The sequence below is a fragment of the Microtus ochrogaster genome, chromosome 5 (assembly GCF_000317375.1).
Source record: "Microtus ochrogaster isolate Prairie Vole_2 chromosome 5, MicOch1.0, whole genome shotgun sequence".
Lineage (NCBI taxonomy): Eukaryota > Metazoa > Chordata > Mammalia > Rodentia > Cricetidae > Microtus > Microtus ochrogaster.
Genome location: NC_022012.1, coordinates 8,215,715 through 8,229,602, shown reverse-complemented (window position 1 = coordinate 8,229,602; position 13,888 = coordinate 8,215,715). Strand labels below are relative to the sequence as shown.

The 13,888-nt window shown below is 39.6% G+C and overlaps 2 protein-coding genes across 5 annotated transcripts in view; one reads left to right on the top strand and one right to left on the bottom strand.

Annotated features, from left to right (window-relative positions):
* The window catches only part of Ccdc82 (coiled-coil domain containing 82), a 30,176-nt gene extending 23,425 nt beyond the window's left edge, over positions 1–6,751 (bottom strand). For 2 of the 4 annotated variants that reach the window (XR_003376950.1, XM_005346798.2), the window contains exons 1-3: positions 6,634–6,751; positions 911–1,680; positions 286–478 (exon numbers count right to left, since the gene is read on the bottom strand). Coding sequence is in view for 3 of the 4 variants with exons in the window: in XM_005346798.2 (XP_005346855.1) it covers positions 286–478; positions 911–1,666 (949 nt within the window). In the remaining variant the exon portion in view is untranslated. Of the gene's footprint in view, positions 1–285; positions 479–910; positions 1,681–6,182; positions 6,328–6,633 lie in introns of all 4 variants that reach the window. The other 2 variants (XM_005346799.3, XM_013346104.2) reach the window with 2 other exon arrangements.
* A 104-nt stretch (positions 6,752–6,855) lies between these two features.
* On the top strand, positions 6,856–9,642 carry Jrkl (JRK like). The gene has a single exon (XM_005346797.3). The coding sequence runs from the start codon at positions 7,303–7,305 to the stop codon at positions 8,875–8,877; it is 1,575 nt and encodes a 524-aa protein (XP_005346854.1). The 5' UTR covers positions 6,856–7,302; the 3' UTR covers positions 8,878–9,642.
* The last annotated feature ends 4,246 nt before the right edge of the window (positions 9,643–13,888 follow it).

Genomic DNA, 13,888 nt, shown 5'->3' with positions numbered 1-13,888 from the left:
AATTTTCTAATGTTATTTTAATAAATGTGTTTTTGATTGTATTTACAGTGATAAATACTGACAAAGTTAACCTGATGAAAACAGATGGCTGTTTGCTGGGGTCCACAGTATTTAAGAGGGCAATGAATTCTTGAAACCAATGGAAGAAACTTTTACTGTCAAATTTAAAATATCCAAACACAAACTCACAGCTCTTTACCAATGATTCAGAAGATGATATTAATAGGCTTTGATGCTTTATATAATGATGTGAAAAAGACACAATTGTCTCCATATTTAACTTACAAAGTGAATTCTGTTTTACTAATTTCAGCTGTGATGTAGTCAAACTTTCTCCTTGTTGACTTTTACTCTCTTCATCTCCTTCCTCATCTTGCACTACAAAGTCATCAATCACATAGCCATCTTCATTTCCATCTCTGTAAGCATCCTCATCCACATCTTCATCAGTACTTGAACAAGATTCCTTTTCAGAGTCCTAATTAGATGAAAATAAATGCTTCAGTAAATATTATGGCTTTAAAAGCGCCAAGATAGGTATAAACTTAAATCTGAAGGCAAAAAAGATCCATATAATTAAACACATATTTTACGGCCAAATATTGAGCTTCTGAAATGGAAGAACTGTACACTTTGGTGATGTGAAATGTTTAAAATAAACATTAAGAATATGAGTAATTAAGAATGGGAAAACCATACAGAACAACAAATAGTCTTTCAATATTTTTAAAAGAGAGTAAAGCTCACAATAAATTATTATTACTAAATATAATAGTACAATATTCAAGGATGTTTATTTAAAAATTCTAACATTGGAAAAAGAATAGATTCTGTACTTTAATATCTGTAAAAAACAACTAAATGATTTTCAAGTAAAGATTTAACAACAAGCCAACAAAATAAAACACACCTCAAAACCTCTACCACTGTTGCGTCTTTGTCTCTGGCGTGATCTTTCTGAGAGTTCCTTTAGCTTCTGCTGGTGTTCTCGCTTTTGAGCAGCCAATGAATTTTCAGGGGTTTCTCCTTCCATCTCCAATGAAGAACACTCGTCTTCCTCCACCCTGCGTGAACGTTTAGCACCTGCTTTGCTAACGGGGATGTCACTGTCATCGCTCTCATCACTGTCATACATTACAGAGGACGGCCTCTTTCTTTTTCCTGGCTTGATGCATTCATCTTCCACATCCTCCTCTGTGACTTGTTTGGTGTGCTTGCTGGCACCACCCTCCTCTTGACCTGGGTGATTTTCATCATCTGCCAAGTCATTATGCTCACTTGTGGTCATTTTTTCTTCCTCTGTTGAACTGTTGTCGGTGTTTCTAAGAGGCTTACTGCTGTTTCCCTCACTTTCAACTTTGATTAATTTAAGCTCTATTTCCTTCTCTGGTATTTCATTAATCCCAGGCTTCTTGCTACTCTCAAGCTCTTCATCACTATCAATCCTTTCACCACTCCCAAGCTCTTCATCACTATCAATCCTTTCACCACTCCCAAGCTCTTCATCACTATCAAGTTCAAGTTCCTCATCACTATCAAGCTTGTCATCACTATCAAAAAGCTGTGAGATACTTCTTTTAGTCCGACGCCAATCAACTCGAGATTTTTGCTCAGGTACTTGGCTTTTAGAATTTCTCCTTGTTTCACGTCTTCTAACACGTACCATTTTCAGTTAAGCTTCTACAAAATAAAGTTATTAGGAACATAACAATGACAACTATATTATAGCAATGAAAACATGGCACACATCAATTTAGCTTCATTAAATGGCTCACAGAGGCAAATCACATGAGATATTTTAGCAAAAAAAACCCCGCAGAACAATGTACAAATAATTCATAAACTATTTTTTAACACATATTCTTAATTATGCTATATATTGTGCTGAAAAAAATACACAAGAAAATCATAGTCCTGTGTCCTTTTAGAAAATTGTATAAAACTTAATTAAACATGCAAACATAATTAAGAAAAACTCAAGGTGGTCGGTATTAAATAATAAATATAAATGTGATAGAAATGTCAATGTGCAGAAAGATTAGTATGGCAATTAATTCACCAAAGACCATTATGAACAGAGTTGATTAGGCAAAATTTTCAAGAACCTGCTTGATTTGTAAAGAAATAATGAAAAAGTAATTTCCGATAAGTAAATATAGTATGGGAAAAACTCTGGCACTGATAAAGAACATGACACACTTAGTAAATAGGTATTACCAAAAAGGGATAAATAGCTTCTGTCACCAAAAAAGGGAGACAAGAATAGAAAACAATGATGGAATTATAAAGACAGGGCTGCGAGATGGCTTAGCAGGCAAAGTGCTGTAATGAAAGCATTAGGATCTGGGCTGGGATCTTCATCATCTACATTAAAAACTAGCTGGTTCGGTGCACAGCAAACCCAGCATTGGATGTCCAACAGGACAGAGACAAGTGAAATGCCAGGGTAGCTGTTTAGCCGGCTAGTTCACTCAAATAACAAGTTCTAGGTTTAGTGAGAAATCTTGTTTCAAATAACAATGATAATAACAACAATAATAATAACAATGATATTGCGAGAAATAATCAAAAATGGTATCTCGACATCCATCTTGGTGTCCATATACACCTGCACTGTCAAGCAAACTCACATACATTGCATATATGTGTCCAACATGCATACACTGAATTACAAAGACAATCCATCCTCAGCAAAGAAGGACTTGATTTGGAACAGAAATAACATGAAATTTAAAGGCTCAGCCATGTTACATGAACAAAGTATTAATTTAGTAATTGATATAAAAAGAGATACAATACAATGCGGAGAGTGAGCCTATCTGCTAAGACTGTGGCAGCTACACTCCTTTGTGAAGCAGAGACGGGGTTATACTGCTCTTAGGAACTACAGAACAACTCAGCAAAACTCACTAAGTGTCCAATAATGTAGTCAAGTGAGAAGTCTGCAGGAAGAGAAGCTTCGTGGTAAAGCAGAGCATAATATAGGGAGGAGAAATCACAGCTGTCCCTTTGTGATTTTATAAAATATTTTCCACTAAATTTATCACAGGCATGTACTAAACTACTGACAGGGAAGACACACAGAAACTTAGTAACTCATATGTGCTTCTGTGGTCGCCAAAAATAGAAGTAGACTCATAAGGTAATATGACCTCATAGTACATGTGCTTATGGAAATTATAATACTCTACAATAGCACACAATATTTCTGGTCTTTCTATATATAACAGTAACCTTAAAAATTAATCCAAGATTACAAAAATAATTACACTGCTTATGTTTTATATGCCAAACATCAGCTTCAAACACCCACTTTATTTGCCTCAGTTCGAAGAGATTGTTAGAAGCTTAGAGAAAATAAATATTTATAAGGTAAAGATTAACTATCATTGAAAATATTAAAAAATGGGTGACTAACTATAAAGGTTGTATCAAAACTACAAATCCAAAATAATTTTAATCAATGTTGTCAGTACCGAACCATTCATAGTGTTCCAAAATTATTACTTGGAGGGGGAAAGAATATATTAAGTATACTAATTCTTATACGACTATAAGGCAGTATGCCTTCCTATATGGTAACTTCTCATATAAAATCAGAACAACAGAAATTATTAGATTATACACCAAAACATGACCTGTGTAGACAGCATTGGCTGATTGTAACTTTTTGATAGTATATAATTAATTTAACAGTGATAGCATCAAATGCCAATTAGTAAACCAAATGGTTTATTTGAACTACAGTTGGTTATAATCTACATAAGTGTTATACTGAAGCCAACAAAGAGAAAAACAATAAAGATATATACTAAAAATTACCTTTAAAACCCTAGATTATTCTTCAAAGCATACCTTTTGCATACTCCACCACTTTACAGTATGTCCATCTAATTTCTCCAATAGTTTTGAAAAGATTTTTTTATTAAACACTAGAATAACTAGGCAACTTATGTTTTGAAGTTATATAGTAAGGTATTTGTAAGCACATATAAATTTTCATAAGCCAACTTAGCATATGTGTATTACACAATCATAAGATTTTCTAGGAAACTGGTTTGAATTGGGAGAAATAATGAAAAACAAGTCAATAAAAAGACAAACATGGTTTCAATAGGTAGATGAAAGTAAAAAGGGACAGTAAGAAGTGTCCAAGTGAACGATGACTTTAGTTTAGTCCACACACACCAGATTGCTGCTGTAGAACTACAGCACTCTCAAAGGACATTTATCTTACAATGGGTGATTGCAGGACAACAGCAGAAATGATTAGGACCACTAATTAAGACTATTATTAAGACATGTGACTCTGCATAATGAAGGTATAAAAGAAATATCTATATTTAAAATTGATCAGTATCCTTTCATCTTTATTTTTAAATCCTGTCAATGATCTTCCAAAGAAGATACTATTATCATCATATACAAATATTAAAGCCAAGTACATGACTTAACCAAAGATCACAGAGCTCGTCAGTGACAGAGCAGGGTTAGAAACTAGGTCTCCTGATGCCCGTCCAGTGGTAAACAGTGACTGCTGGTAACATATTGTAATACATGTAGTAAGAATTAACACGTAGAAGTAATAGTTTTATTTCTTAGTCATGCTAAATCTTAGTTTCAGAAAACAACCATCAACATGGTGAAAGCTAACCAACATGCTTTTCTAAGATTACCTAACTAAATTTAAGTGCACATTACTTAAGTCAGAATTTTTTGAAAATTATCCATTAAGTAAGGAAAAAAAATACAAGAGATGGAAGGCTGCAGACTTTCCTCCACATTTTATTGATGACATAAATCACAAAATTTATGGAGCTTTTGGTAAGGTCCAAAGCAAAAATTCCTATGGAAAAATGAAGACTTTGACCTTTTTGAAGGTATATTTTATTTAAATTAAGTTTCATTTGGCAAACTACACATTTGCCAGGGCTCCTGTCTTATTTCAAAATTGTCATTTCTATCAGTAAGGTAAAAATAAACCTGCTATCAAAAGGGAGATTTTTGAATGTGGTTAGCTCTTCTTTTTAAATTAAGGACAGCTTTTCTAAATTATCTGGGAGGGAAGATCATCAGAGGGAACAGGTGAGTGACCCAGGGAGTCAAATGAGAAAATGAAGCCAAGTTAATGGGTATGACAGCTCCATGTTTAGGATTCACTTGCAACAGAACCCATGCAAATAGGTGTAAGTTTCATTTATGCCGAATTAAAAACTTCAAATGAGAATTTTATCAAGATATCTTACTTTCAGACAAGGAGAAAAACAAAGACCCCACCAGAAAGCATCAAATAAGTGAATTAAGTTAATACTATCATGTGCTTCATGGTTGTCATGGAAGATGAACATATTAACTGGGATGTCTGTCAAAGGATGTGTTCTTTCAAAGAAAGTTTACAGGTAAAAGAAGGTACTGTTGATGACATGTGAAGGTCCCATCAAGAGAAATATGTTCTTTTAGAATTTGAGGTTAATTCATACTCAAGAACAACCTCACACTGAAGTCACCTACTTGCTCTACAAACAGTGTAGGCAGACGACAGTTACTTATCTCTGATTTGAAATGCAAAGGCTATGCTACTTTTGGAAATCCTGCCAGAAGGGATTAATTTGTGAAATCTGTAGAATATCAACTCTTTTATGTTTTTTTATATGGTGGTTTGGAGAGGAAATATTACAAGCTAAAGAAAGGTATTAACATTTATCAAAATGCCAGCACATGTTCTGGAGCAGTGGTGCCACTAGAAGAAATAAATGCAGTCTCTGCTCCCAAGGAGTTCACAATCTTATGAAATTACTAGGGACATGGAAATCAAACCAGCACAAGAAAAGATCTGAGGGCCGCAAGCACGATTCTGCTAAGTTTCTGTCACATGGGTCTGAATCAATCTATCATCGTCCTCCCATTGGCAGGAAAGAGGGCAGCATAGCACAACAGGAAAAAGGAAATGATGAAGTAAAGCTATTAAGAGGAAAGCCAATGCTTTCCATTTGACATCACAGTTCAATACTTCCCAATCTCGTAGAGAGGGTCCTGCCAGCCTGGCATCCAGGATAATTAGATCACTCACTAGCATCTGCCACAGGGGCTGTGCCTCCCTAAACCCGGCAAGGATGCATGTCTGAGAGAAGAAAAAAATCCTTTGAGGTGTGAACACCAGGGTCGCAGCCGTGATTACCAACCTGGCTTTCTGGCGGGACTAATTCCCCAGATACAGGAAGCAGGTGCGCAGGCCTCCAAAAACAGAGCGGTGGCTGCTGTCAGAAGACAGGAACCGCTGCCCCGGCTTCACAAGACTGCCCGAGGGCTGTGTATCCAGAGAGGGGTCTGCAGAGACGTGGACCAGGATCAAGGTCTGTGCACTCAGACAGGGAGTGTGTGCTGAGGACTGTGCTCCCAGGAGGAGCTGCGCACAGCCAGGTACGGGGCTGAGGAAATACCCGCGCTCTCACAGACACCCGTGGACGGCTGCGGTCTCACGGCGCGCCCCTTCCCGCGTCCGTGACGCACAGCTAAGGGATGGCAGGTGCCCCCGGCGCCGCCACACTCTGCCTGGGCTCTGCGGGAAGCGACCGTGACCAGAGCGGAGAATTCCCGCCAGGAGCCTGCAGGGAACCACCCTCTAGCGCTCACCTTTCAAAACGCCTCCGCCTCCGCCTTCGCTTTCGCTTCTGTCCCCGCCTCCACCTTCGCTTCCGCCTCTGTCCCCGCTCAGCTGCCGCCCCGCCTCCGCCCCCGTCCCCGCCTCTGCCCCCGCCCAGATTCCCTTGGCGCCACGGCCCCCGCTTCCGGGAGGAGCCGGAAGTCCCGCCTCCAGGCGGGGCAGGCACGGGGCCGCAGCGCGCGAGCTGGGGCGCGGCTTCCGGGAGCGCGCGCGGAGGGAGGAGCGGCCGCGTCGCCCCAGTTGGGGAGCTGCTGCGGTGGGAGTGCGGGGTCGGGCGCCCGAGCAGCTGCGGGTGGAGACGGAGGCCCGGCTGCCTGGGTGAGGGCAGCCCGCTTCTTCCGCCCTGCGCCTGCTCCGGGGCGTGGCAGGGTCAGCGGAGGGCCTGCATCCGGGGCCTGGGCGCCCCGGGCTGGAGCGGGAACTGCGGGACCTGCCCTCCCGGTTATCCGCGGGGAAGAGAGGCCGCCTCCGCCTCCGCCTCCTCCTCCTCCTCGGCCCGCATATTTCCCGTCACCTGCCTTGCCCTTGCCAGCCCAGCCTCGCGTCGTTTCAGCGGCTGAAGCGAAGGGGTCGAGTGCTCAAGACTCTTTAAGTCTCAATAAGGATTGCGGCAGTGTGAACGGGTGCCAGACCTCGCCATGTCAGGGAAGCGGAAGCGCGTGGTGTTGACTATTAAAGATAAACTTGACATAATAAAGAAACTCGAAGATGGAGGTTCTTCCAAGCAGTTGGCGGTGATCTATGGAATTGGTGAAACAACAGTTAGGGACATAAGAAAGAATAAGGAAAAGATTATAACTTATGCAAGCAGCTCTGATTCCACAAGTCTTCTGGCTAAGAGAAAATCTATGAAGCCATCCATGTATGAGGAACTAGACAGAGCAATGTTAGAATGGTTCAATCAGCAGCGAGCGAAAGGGAATCCCGTATCCGGACCAATTTGTGCCAAACGGGCAGAGTTCTTTTTCTACGCTCTGGGAATGGATGGTGATTTCAACCCTTCTGCTGGTTGGTTAACCCGCTTCAAGCAGAGGCACAGCATTAGAGAGATTAATATTAGAAATGAAAGATTAAATGGAGATGAGACTGCTGTGGAAGATTTTTGTAACAATTTTAGAGATTTTATCGAACGTGAGAATTTGCAGCCCGAGCAGATCTACAATGCAGATGAGACTGGACTCTTTTGGAAGTGCCTACCTTCCAGGACTGCAGTAGTTAAAGGTAAATGCACTGTCCCTGGGCACAGCTCATTGGAAGAAAGAGTCACTGTTCTGTGTTGTACCAATGCAACAGGCTTACACAAACTTAAACTTTGTGTTGTGGGCAAAGCAAAGAAACCTCGCTCCTTCAAGGCGACTGACACCTTAAACCTGCCTGTCTCTTACTTCAGCCAGAAAGGTGCATGGATGGATCTCTCCATTTTCCGGCAATGGTTCGATAAGATTTTTGTGCCTCAGGTTCGAGAGTACTTAAGATCTAAAGGCTTGCAGGAAAAGGCCGTGCTCCTGCTGGATAATTCCCCAACACATCCAAACGAAAATGTCCTGAGGTCAGATGATGGCCAAATATTTGCAAAATATTTACCACCTAATGTAGCTTCATCGATTCAGCCCTTGAATCAGGGAATCATAGCAACCATGAAAAGAAACTATCGCGCAGGTCTTCTCCAGAACAATCTGGAAGAAGGCAACGACCTGAAATCATTCTGGAAGAAACTGACTCTGTTGGATGCACTTTACGAAATAGCAATGGCATGGAACTTCGTAAAGCCGACTACCATTAGCAGAGCTTGGAAACAGATTCTTCCTGCCATAGAAGAAAAAGAGAGCTTGGACTTTGATGAAGAAGATATTTCTGGGGCTACTGTGGCCACCATTTTACAGCATACCAAAGGACTGGAAAATGTGACTCCTGAAAATATGGAAAAGTGGCTTGAGATTGACAGTACTGAGCCAGGTTATGAAGTGTTAACTGACAGTGAAATCATCAGACGAGCCCAGGGTCAGACAGATGAATCCAGTGAAAATGATGAGGAAGGGAATGAACTGATTCCAGAAAAACATATAAATCATGCAGATGCTCTCCAGTGGACTGAGAACTTATTAGATTATCTAGAACAACAAGGTGACATGATTCTACCTGACAGACTGGTAATACGTAAACTTAGAGCCACCATCAGAAATAAACAGAAGATGACAAACTCAAGTCAATAACAGCATTTGAATTTTATCATTGTTGTGATAATTGTATTTGTGTGGCACTTTGAAATGTGGCTTAATCTTCTTCATGTCAAATAGTCCTATAATATACATACAAAAATGTAACTGAAGTGGTTTGAGGATTATGTGTCTTATCTCCTTATTTGTAAAAACAACCACTTCTGTGTAAGCTATAAATGGTATATTCATATTTGCTTCTGTAAGTCAGTGATCTAAGGGTGGCATTTCCTACAGGTTCTAGCTTTAAAAGATAGATAACAGTGAGCACTTTCCCTAATTCTTTTGCTTGAATTGAGGGATGCAATAGAAATCTTTTCTTGTAATAATGATCTTAAGTGGTTATCTGGCTTTTGTATTTGCATAGGTTGAGAATTAAATTGCTAGATTTCAGGATGATATGTAATAATTTAAAAATGAAGTTCAATAATGATGGTGGAAATAATCTATGAATTATAAAAATAACTTAGAGTCATATTTCTGTTTTCTTATGTTTTTGTTGATGGAAAAGATAATCCTGGAAATGAATTATATGTAAGAAGTAATTGAGAGAAACTGGGAAGGTGGCTTATAAGAGAAATTTTCATCTCTTCATTTGGAGGAAACTAAGTGTTAAAATTTAAAATTTTGGGAACTAGATTTATTTATACAAAGAAAAAGATTTTTTTATTTTAAGTTGGATAACAGTATAGAATTATTTATTTACCTAATTTTTCATAAGTATTTTTAATTATTACATGTAATAATATGAACTACCACAAATATTTGGGAAACATAAAATTTAATTTTTTTTACTGAATATTTAGAAATATCTATAACTTGAAAATTTTGTCATACTTGGCTGATTTTATTTGATATAAAAAATAAAGTTTATTTTAGATAAATCATATGTTTGTATTCTATTTTTTGAAGAAAGCACAAATAACTAGGAAGTGCTCAAGATAAGAATTCTTTTTAACACATAAAGGAATTCTGTAGTTCTAAGAGTTTTGACAATTCTTTTTAAATTCTGTGTATCCATGATTGATGTTCTATATATGTGTTGCTTTTATTTGTTGATGAATAAAGCTGTTTGAGCCAATGGCTTAGCAGAGTAAAGTCAGGTGGGAAATCAGAACAGAGATAGAATAGGCAGAGTCAAGGGGATGCCATATAGCTGCCGAAGGAGAAGGATACTTTGGAACATTAACAGTAAGCCATAGCCTCGTGGTGATGCACAGAGTAATAGAAATGGGTTAATTTAAGATGTAAGAGTTAGGTAGGAATACTCCTGAGCCATCGACCAAACAGCATTGTAATTAATATAGTTTCTGTGTGATCATTTGGGTCTGGGTGGCCGGGGAAACAAACAAGCAGTCTCCATCTACACATGATATTGGTTCTTTTTCTGGATTTACTTAGTTTTTTTTCTTCTTGTTTTGTTCTTTAAATGTGAAATCCAGCTGTCGTGATGCCACCTAGTGGTCAAGTCATGCCTACTGTTGAGCTGTTTGGTTTAAAATACTGGGTAAGAGATTCACTGTGTCCTTGAATCCTGTGATTATCTCTAGGCTGGGAAACTGCTCTTCTATGGTTAGCAGCCGTTTGCTGTCTGAAATTTACACACTGGTAAGTTAGCAGTTCTGTATTGGTCCAGAATGCTTAATTTTAAGTTACCTGTTCTTGAATATTGTTCTGAGTTGTGAACTTTTATTATTTAGTCCTCTGAATTATGAATTAGATGGAAATTTTTATGGTTGTCTCTTATGCCAGCTCATGTGTTTGACTCCAAAAGCCTATATAGTTTTTTTTCCTAATCAATTTACTCTTACTCTTTCCCATTCTTCAGTATTTATCATTTACAACCTCTCTCTCACTTGCCACACATATGTGAGTTTTCTAACCTGTTCCCCGTGCATTGGTGGTAACTATTGCCTTTCCTTTGTCCTTTTCATGAGTTTGTCTTCCTCTCTGTTTTTTACTGCTGTTAACCTTTTTATACACTCATAGCGTTTGATACTTGGATTGTCTGCTTTGGTTTCCAGGTCACAATGCTCAGTGAGAATCCTTTCTCACTCCAACCTAGTTAAAGCCAGTATTGGCAAAATGAGCAGTTTGTGTGCAGACTAAAGTTGAAAATAGGAGAGCCACCCTAATATCATCATGGAAGTCTTTCTAGGCCAGAGATACTGAAAATCAACTCTGTAGGAAGCACAGCTTCAAGCAGGCATTAGAGAAACCTGGCTTGTCGCTGATGCCTGGTCACCTGGAATGCCAGAGTGGAAGTGCTCAAACATCCTGGCGAGTCTTTGCAGTCCTACCAGGAGCCAGCCTCCACCCGAACGCCCCCAATTTCCTGAGCATTGTTCAGGCCCTACTCCTGCAGTGAATAGAACACATTCTTATGAAAGAGGCCCCATGTACTTTGCATCTTCTATCAATGTAGTCTATCCTTATGCTTTTCACAGATCCTTCTTGTAGGCCCTAGCCCTGGCCTCTGTTTATCAGCCAATAGAACTCATTCTTATTGCCAAGGTCACAGGTGCTTTGCTACTTTGCTAGGGGGTTCCTTTGTAGCTATAGCTAAAACTTTGTTGTGATGTTTGTCATGAGGAAACATTCTTCCAAAGTTTTACTGTGCTTAAATGTGTAAGAATAAGCCACAAGGTCAGACTCTGGAAGTTTTGATCCAGTGCTTATAAAAATGGTACTGACTGAGTTTCGTTTTTACCTCCTGCGATTACCTTGACACATTACTAAAGGCATGTGAGCAAGTATGGATACACTTACATCCAAACAGAGTATAGCAGAAAGAGTAGAGGTTGTTAAAGGACAAGAAGGAAAGGTACAAGGGAATGTGGCCTGTGGGACCTGCATTTCACATGATGTACATTTCAGTATGCCAGATCTGGGGTTTCTGATTCGTTCTGCTCGGTCCTATAGGGATTTTGAATCAGTGCCAAGTTAAATGTCTTTGATCGATAGTTTGCCCATTTGATAGATGATTTTAGAAGTTGTTTGAGCACGATACCTACTTCCAAAGTTAGCTTCAGTCAAGATGCCATTTGACTGCCTGTTAAAGATCAGACACAAGCACTTTCTCTTTCTGGTGACACGTGTCGACCGAGTACTCGATACAGTTTACAGCACAGAACTCATATGTCTCAGGGCCAGAAACTCCAGGAGAATGGATTTAGTTTGAGGGGTTGTGTGAGAAATGAGAGGGTTACTTTATTTGAGCTTTATGGGGAACCGGAAGAATGGCAGTGAGAAAAACAAAATTCTTTGTACATAAATCTAGTGAATCAAAAAATCTCTTGATTGTGCACAAACTGACAGGTCTTTGGGTTTAAGATAGTGTAATAGGGGCTGGAGAGATGACTTAGCAGTTCAGAGCACTGCTACTGTAAAGGACTCACATGGTGGCCCATGACTGCCTCCAACAATAGTTGTAGGGGACCCAGAGGTGTGCACACAACACAGAGAAACTCAGGCACAAGCACATACACAAAAATAGCAAAAACTTTTCCAAAATATGTATATAAAAGAGAAGAGGTTGTTATTTAAGAGTCATAAAATCAGAGTGAAAAGGCAACACATTTGAAAGGAAAATCTGGTTCTATGTGAATTCACGCAAAACAGCTGACATTTGTTTACATAGTGTGACATTCACTGTGTAAAGAAAATCAAATTTTGTTATTCATTTCAGAATGGTTTTTATTCTGTACACTCTCTGCTTTGGGATACTGGTTTTTGTTCCTCCTGGGTGATTTTATCTTTCCATGTGACCCAGTCACTCCCATCTTCAAAAGTTCAGATGTAGACCTTCCGCTGAGAAGTAGGAGTCTTGGTGATACCTGAATCCCAAGATCAAAACTTCACACTTTTAAGACCAACTATACTCCTAAGAGATGTCCTTCTGTTCTCCTTGTTAAAGTCAGGGTCAGCCACGTGCAATTAGGAGCTGGGAGAAGAGTGGGGGCTGGCACTTACTTTCCTCACTCACTCCTACTGTGAAAATTATTTAAGAATTGCCATTGAGTGGTTTTTTTCTTTGTCTTTTGGTACTGGGCCATTGATGTCTAAAGATCAAGCACCATGGGATCAGTGCTTTATGGAATATTATGTTAGTGAATATATATAATTGTCAATTAACTATTGTATCTGCATGTAAGGTATGTTCTAAGATGTGTGGTGTATGACTGAGTGTGTGTATTCAGAAAATTGCAGCAGAGAGGAAGTGATGGGGAACCAAATCTTACATGTTGAAGGTGTATAAGTGAAAGAGTAATTCCGGTATGAGAAACACAGGGTTATTCTGCTGGAAGGAAGAAATGAGCATCTGAGCTATCCTTGATGTTATCTGAGTCTCAGCTCTCATAGTATTTCCATGGATAGTTGCCTAGTGCACAGAAGGCAAAAAGTACTTGAAGAATGAAAAAAAAAATCTCAGTGTAATCTTAGCCATGGGGATAAATTGGTTTGTTTAATTGAAAGTCCAAGCTAAGCCTTTCATTTTCTGTCAGACTTCCTTCTTCCTTTTCTCCGCTAGAGGGTTATTTATGAGACCTATAAAAGTTCCCAAGTATCTGGAACATTTTCTATTCCTTTTCTCATTTGTGGCTATTTGCTGGGTTCATCTTTTTCCTTTCTTCAGGCATTTGCCAAACACGGGAAGGAACAACAAACATTAATTTTCTGCCTCTTGCCAGTCACTTCCTTTACAGTAGAATGCGCGTGTGTGTTTGCAAGTGTGGTGGGCCGCACTCATCTTTGCCTGTGCTTGTGGAAGCCCGGCTGGCCAATGAGGCCCTGGGCTCCTTCTGCTCTGACTCCCAGCACTGGGGCTATAGGCATAGGCCAACATACTGGGCTTTTTCATGGGTGCTGGGGATCTGAACTTGGCTCCTCATGCTTGCCCACTGAGCCATTGCTCCAGCCCCTCGATGGACCTTCTTAACCTCAGTGATAGTCTAGCTGTGGGAGGTGATGCTTTATGCTATAGGACTTCTAGCAACGTTTCTGAGTC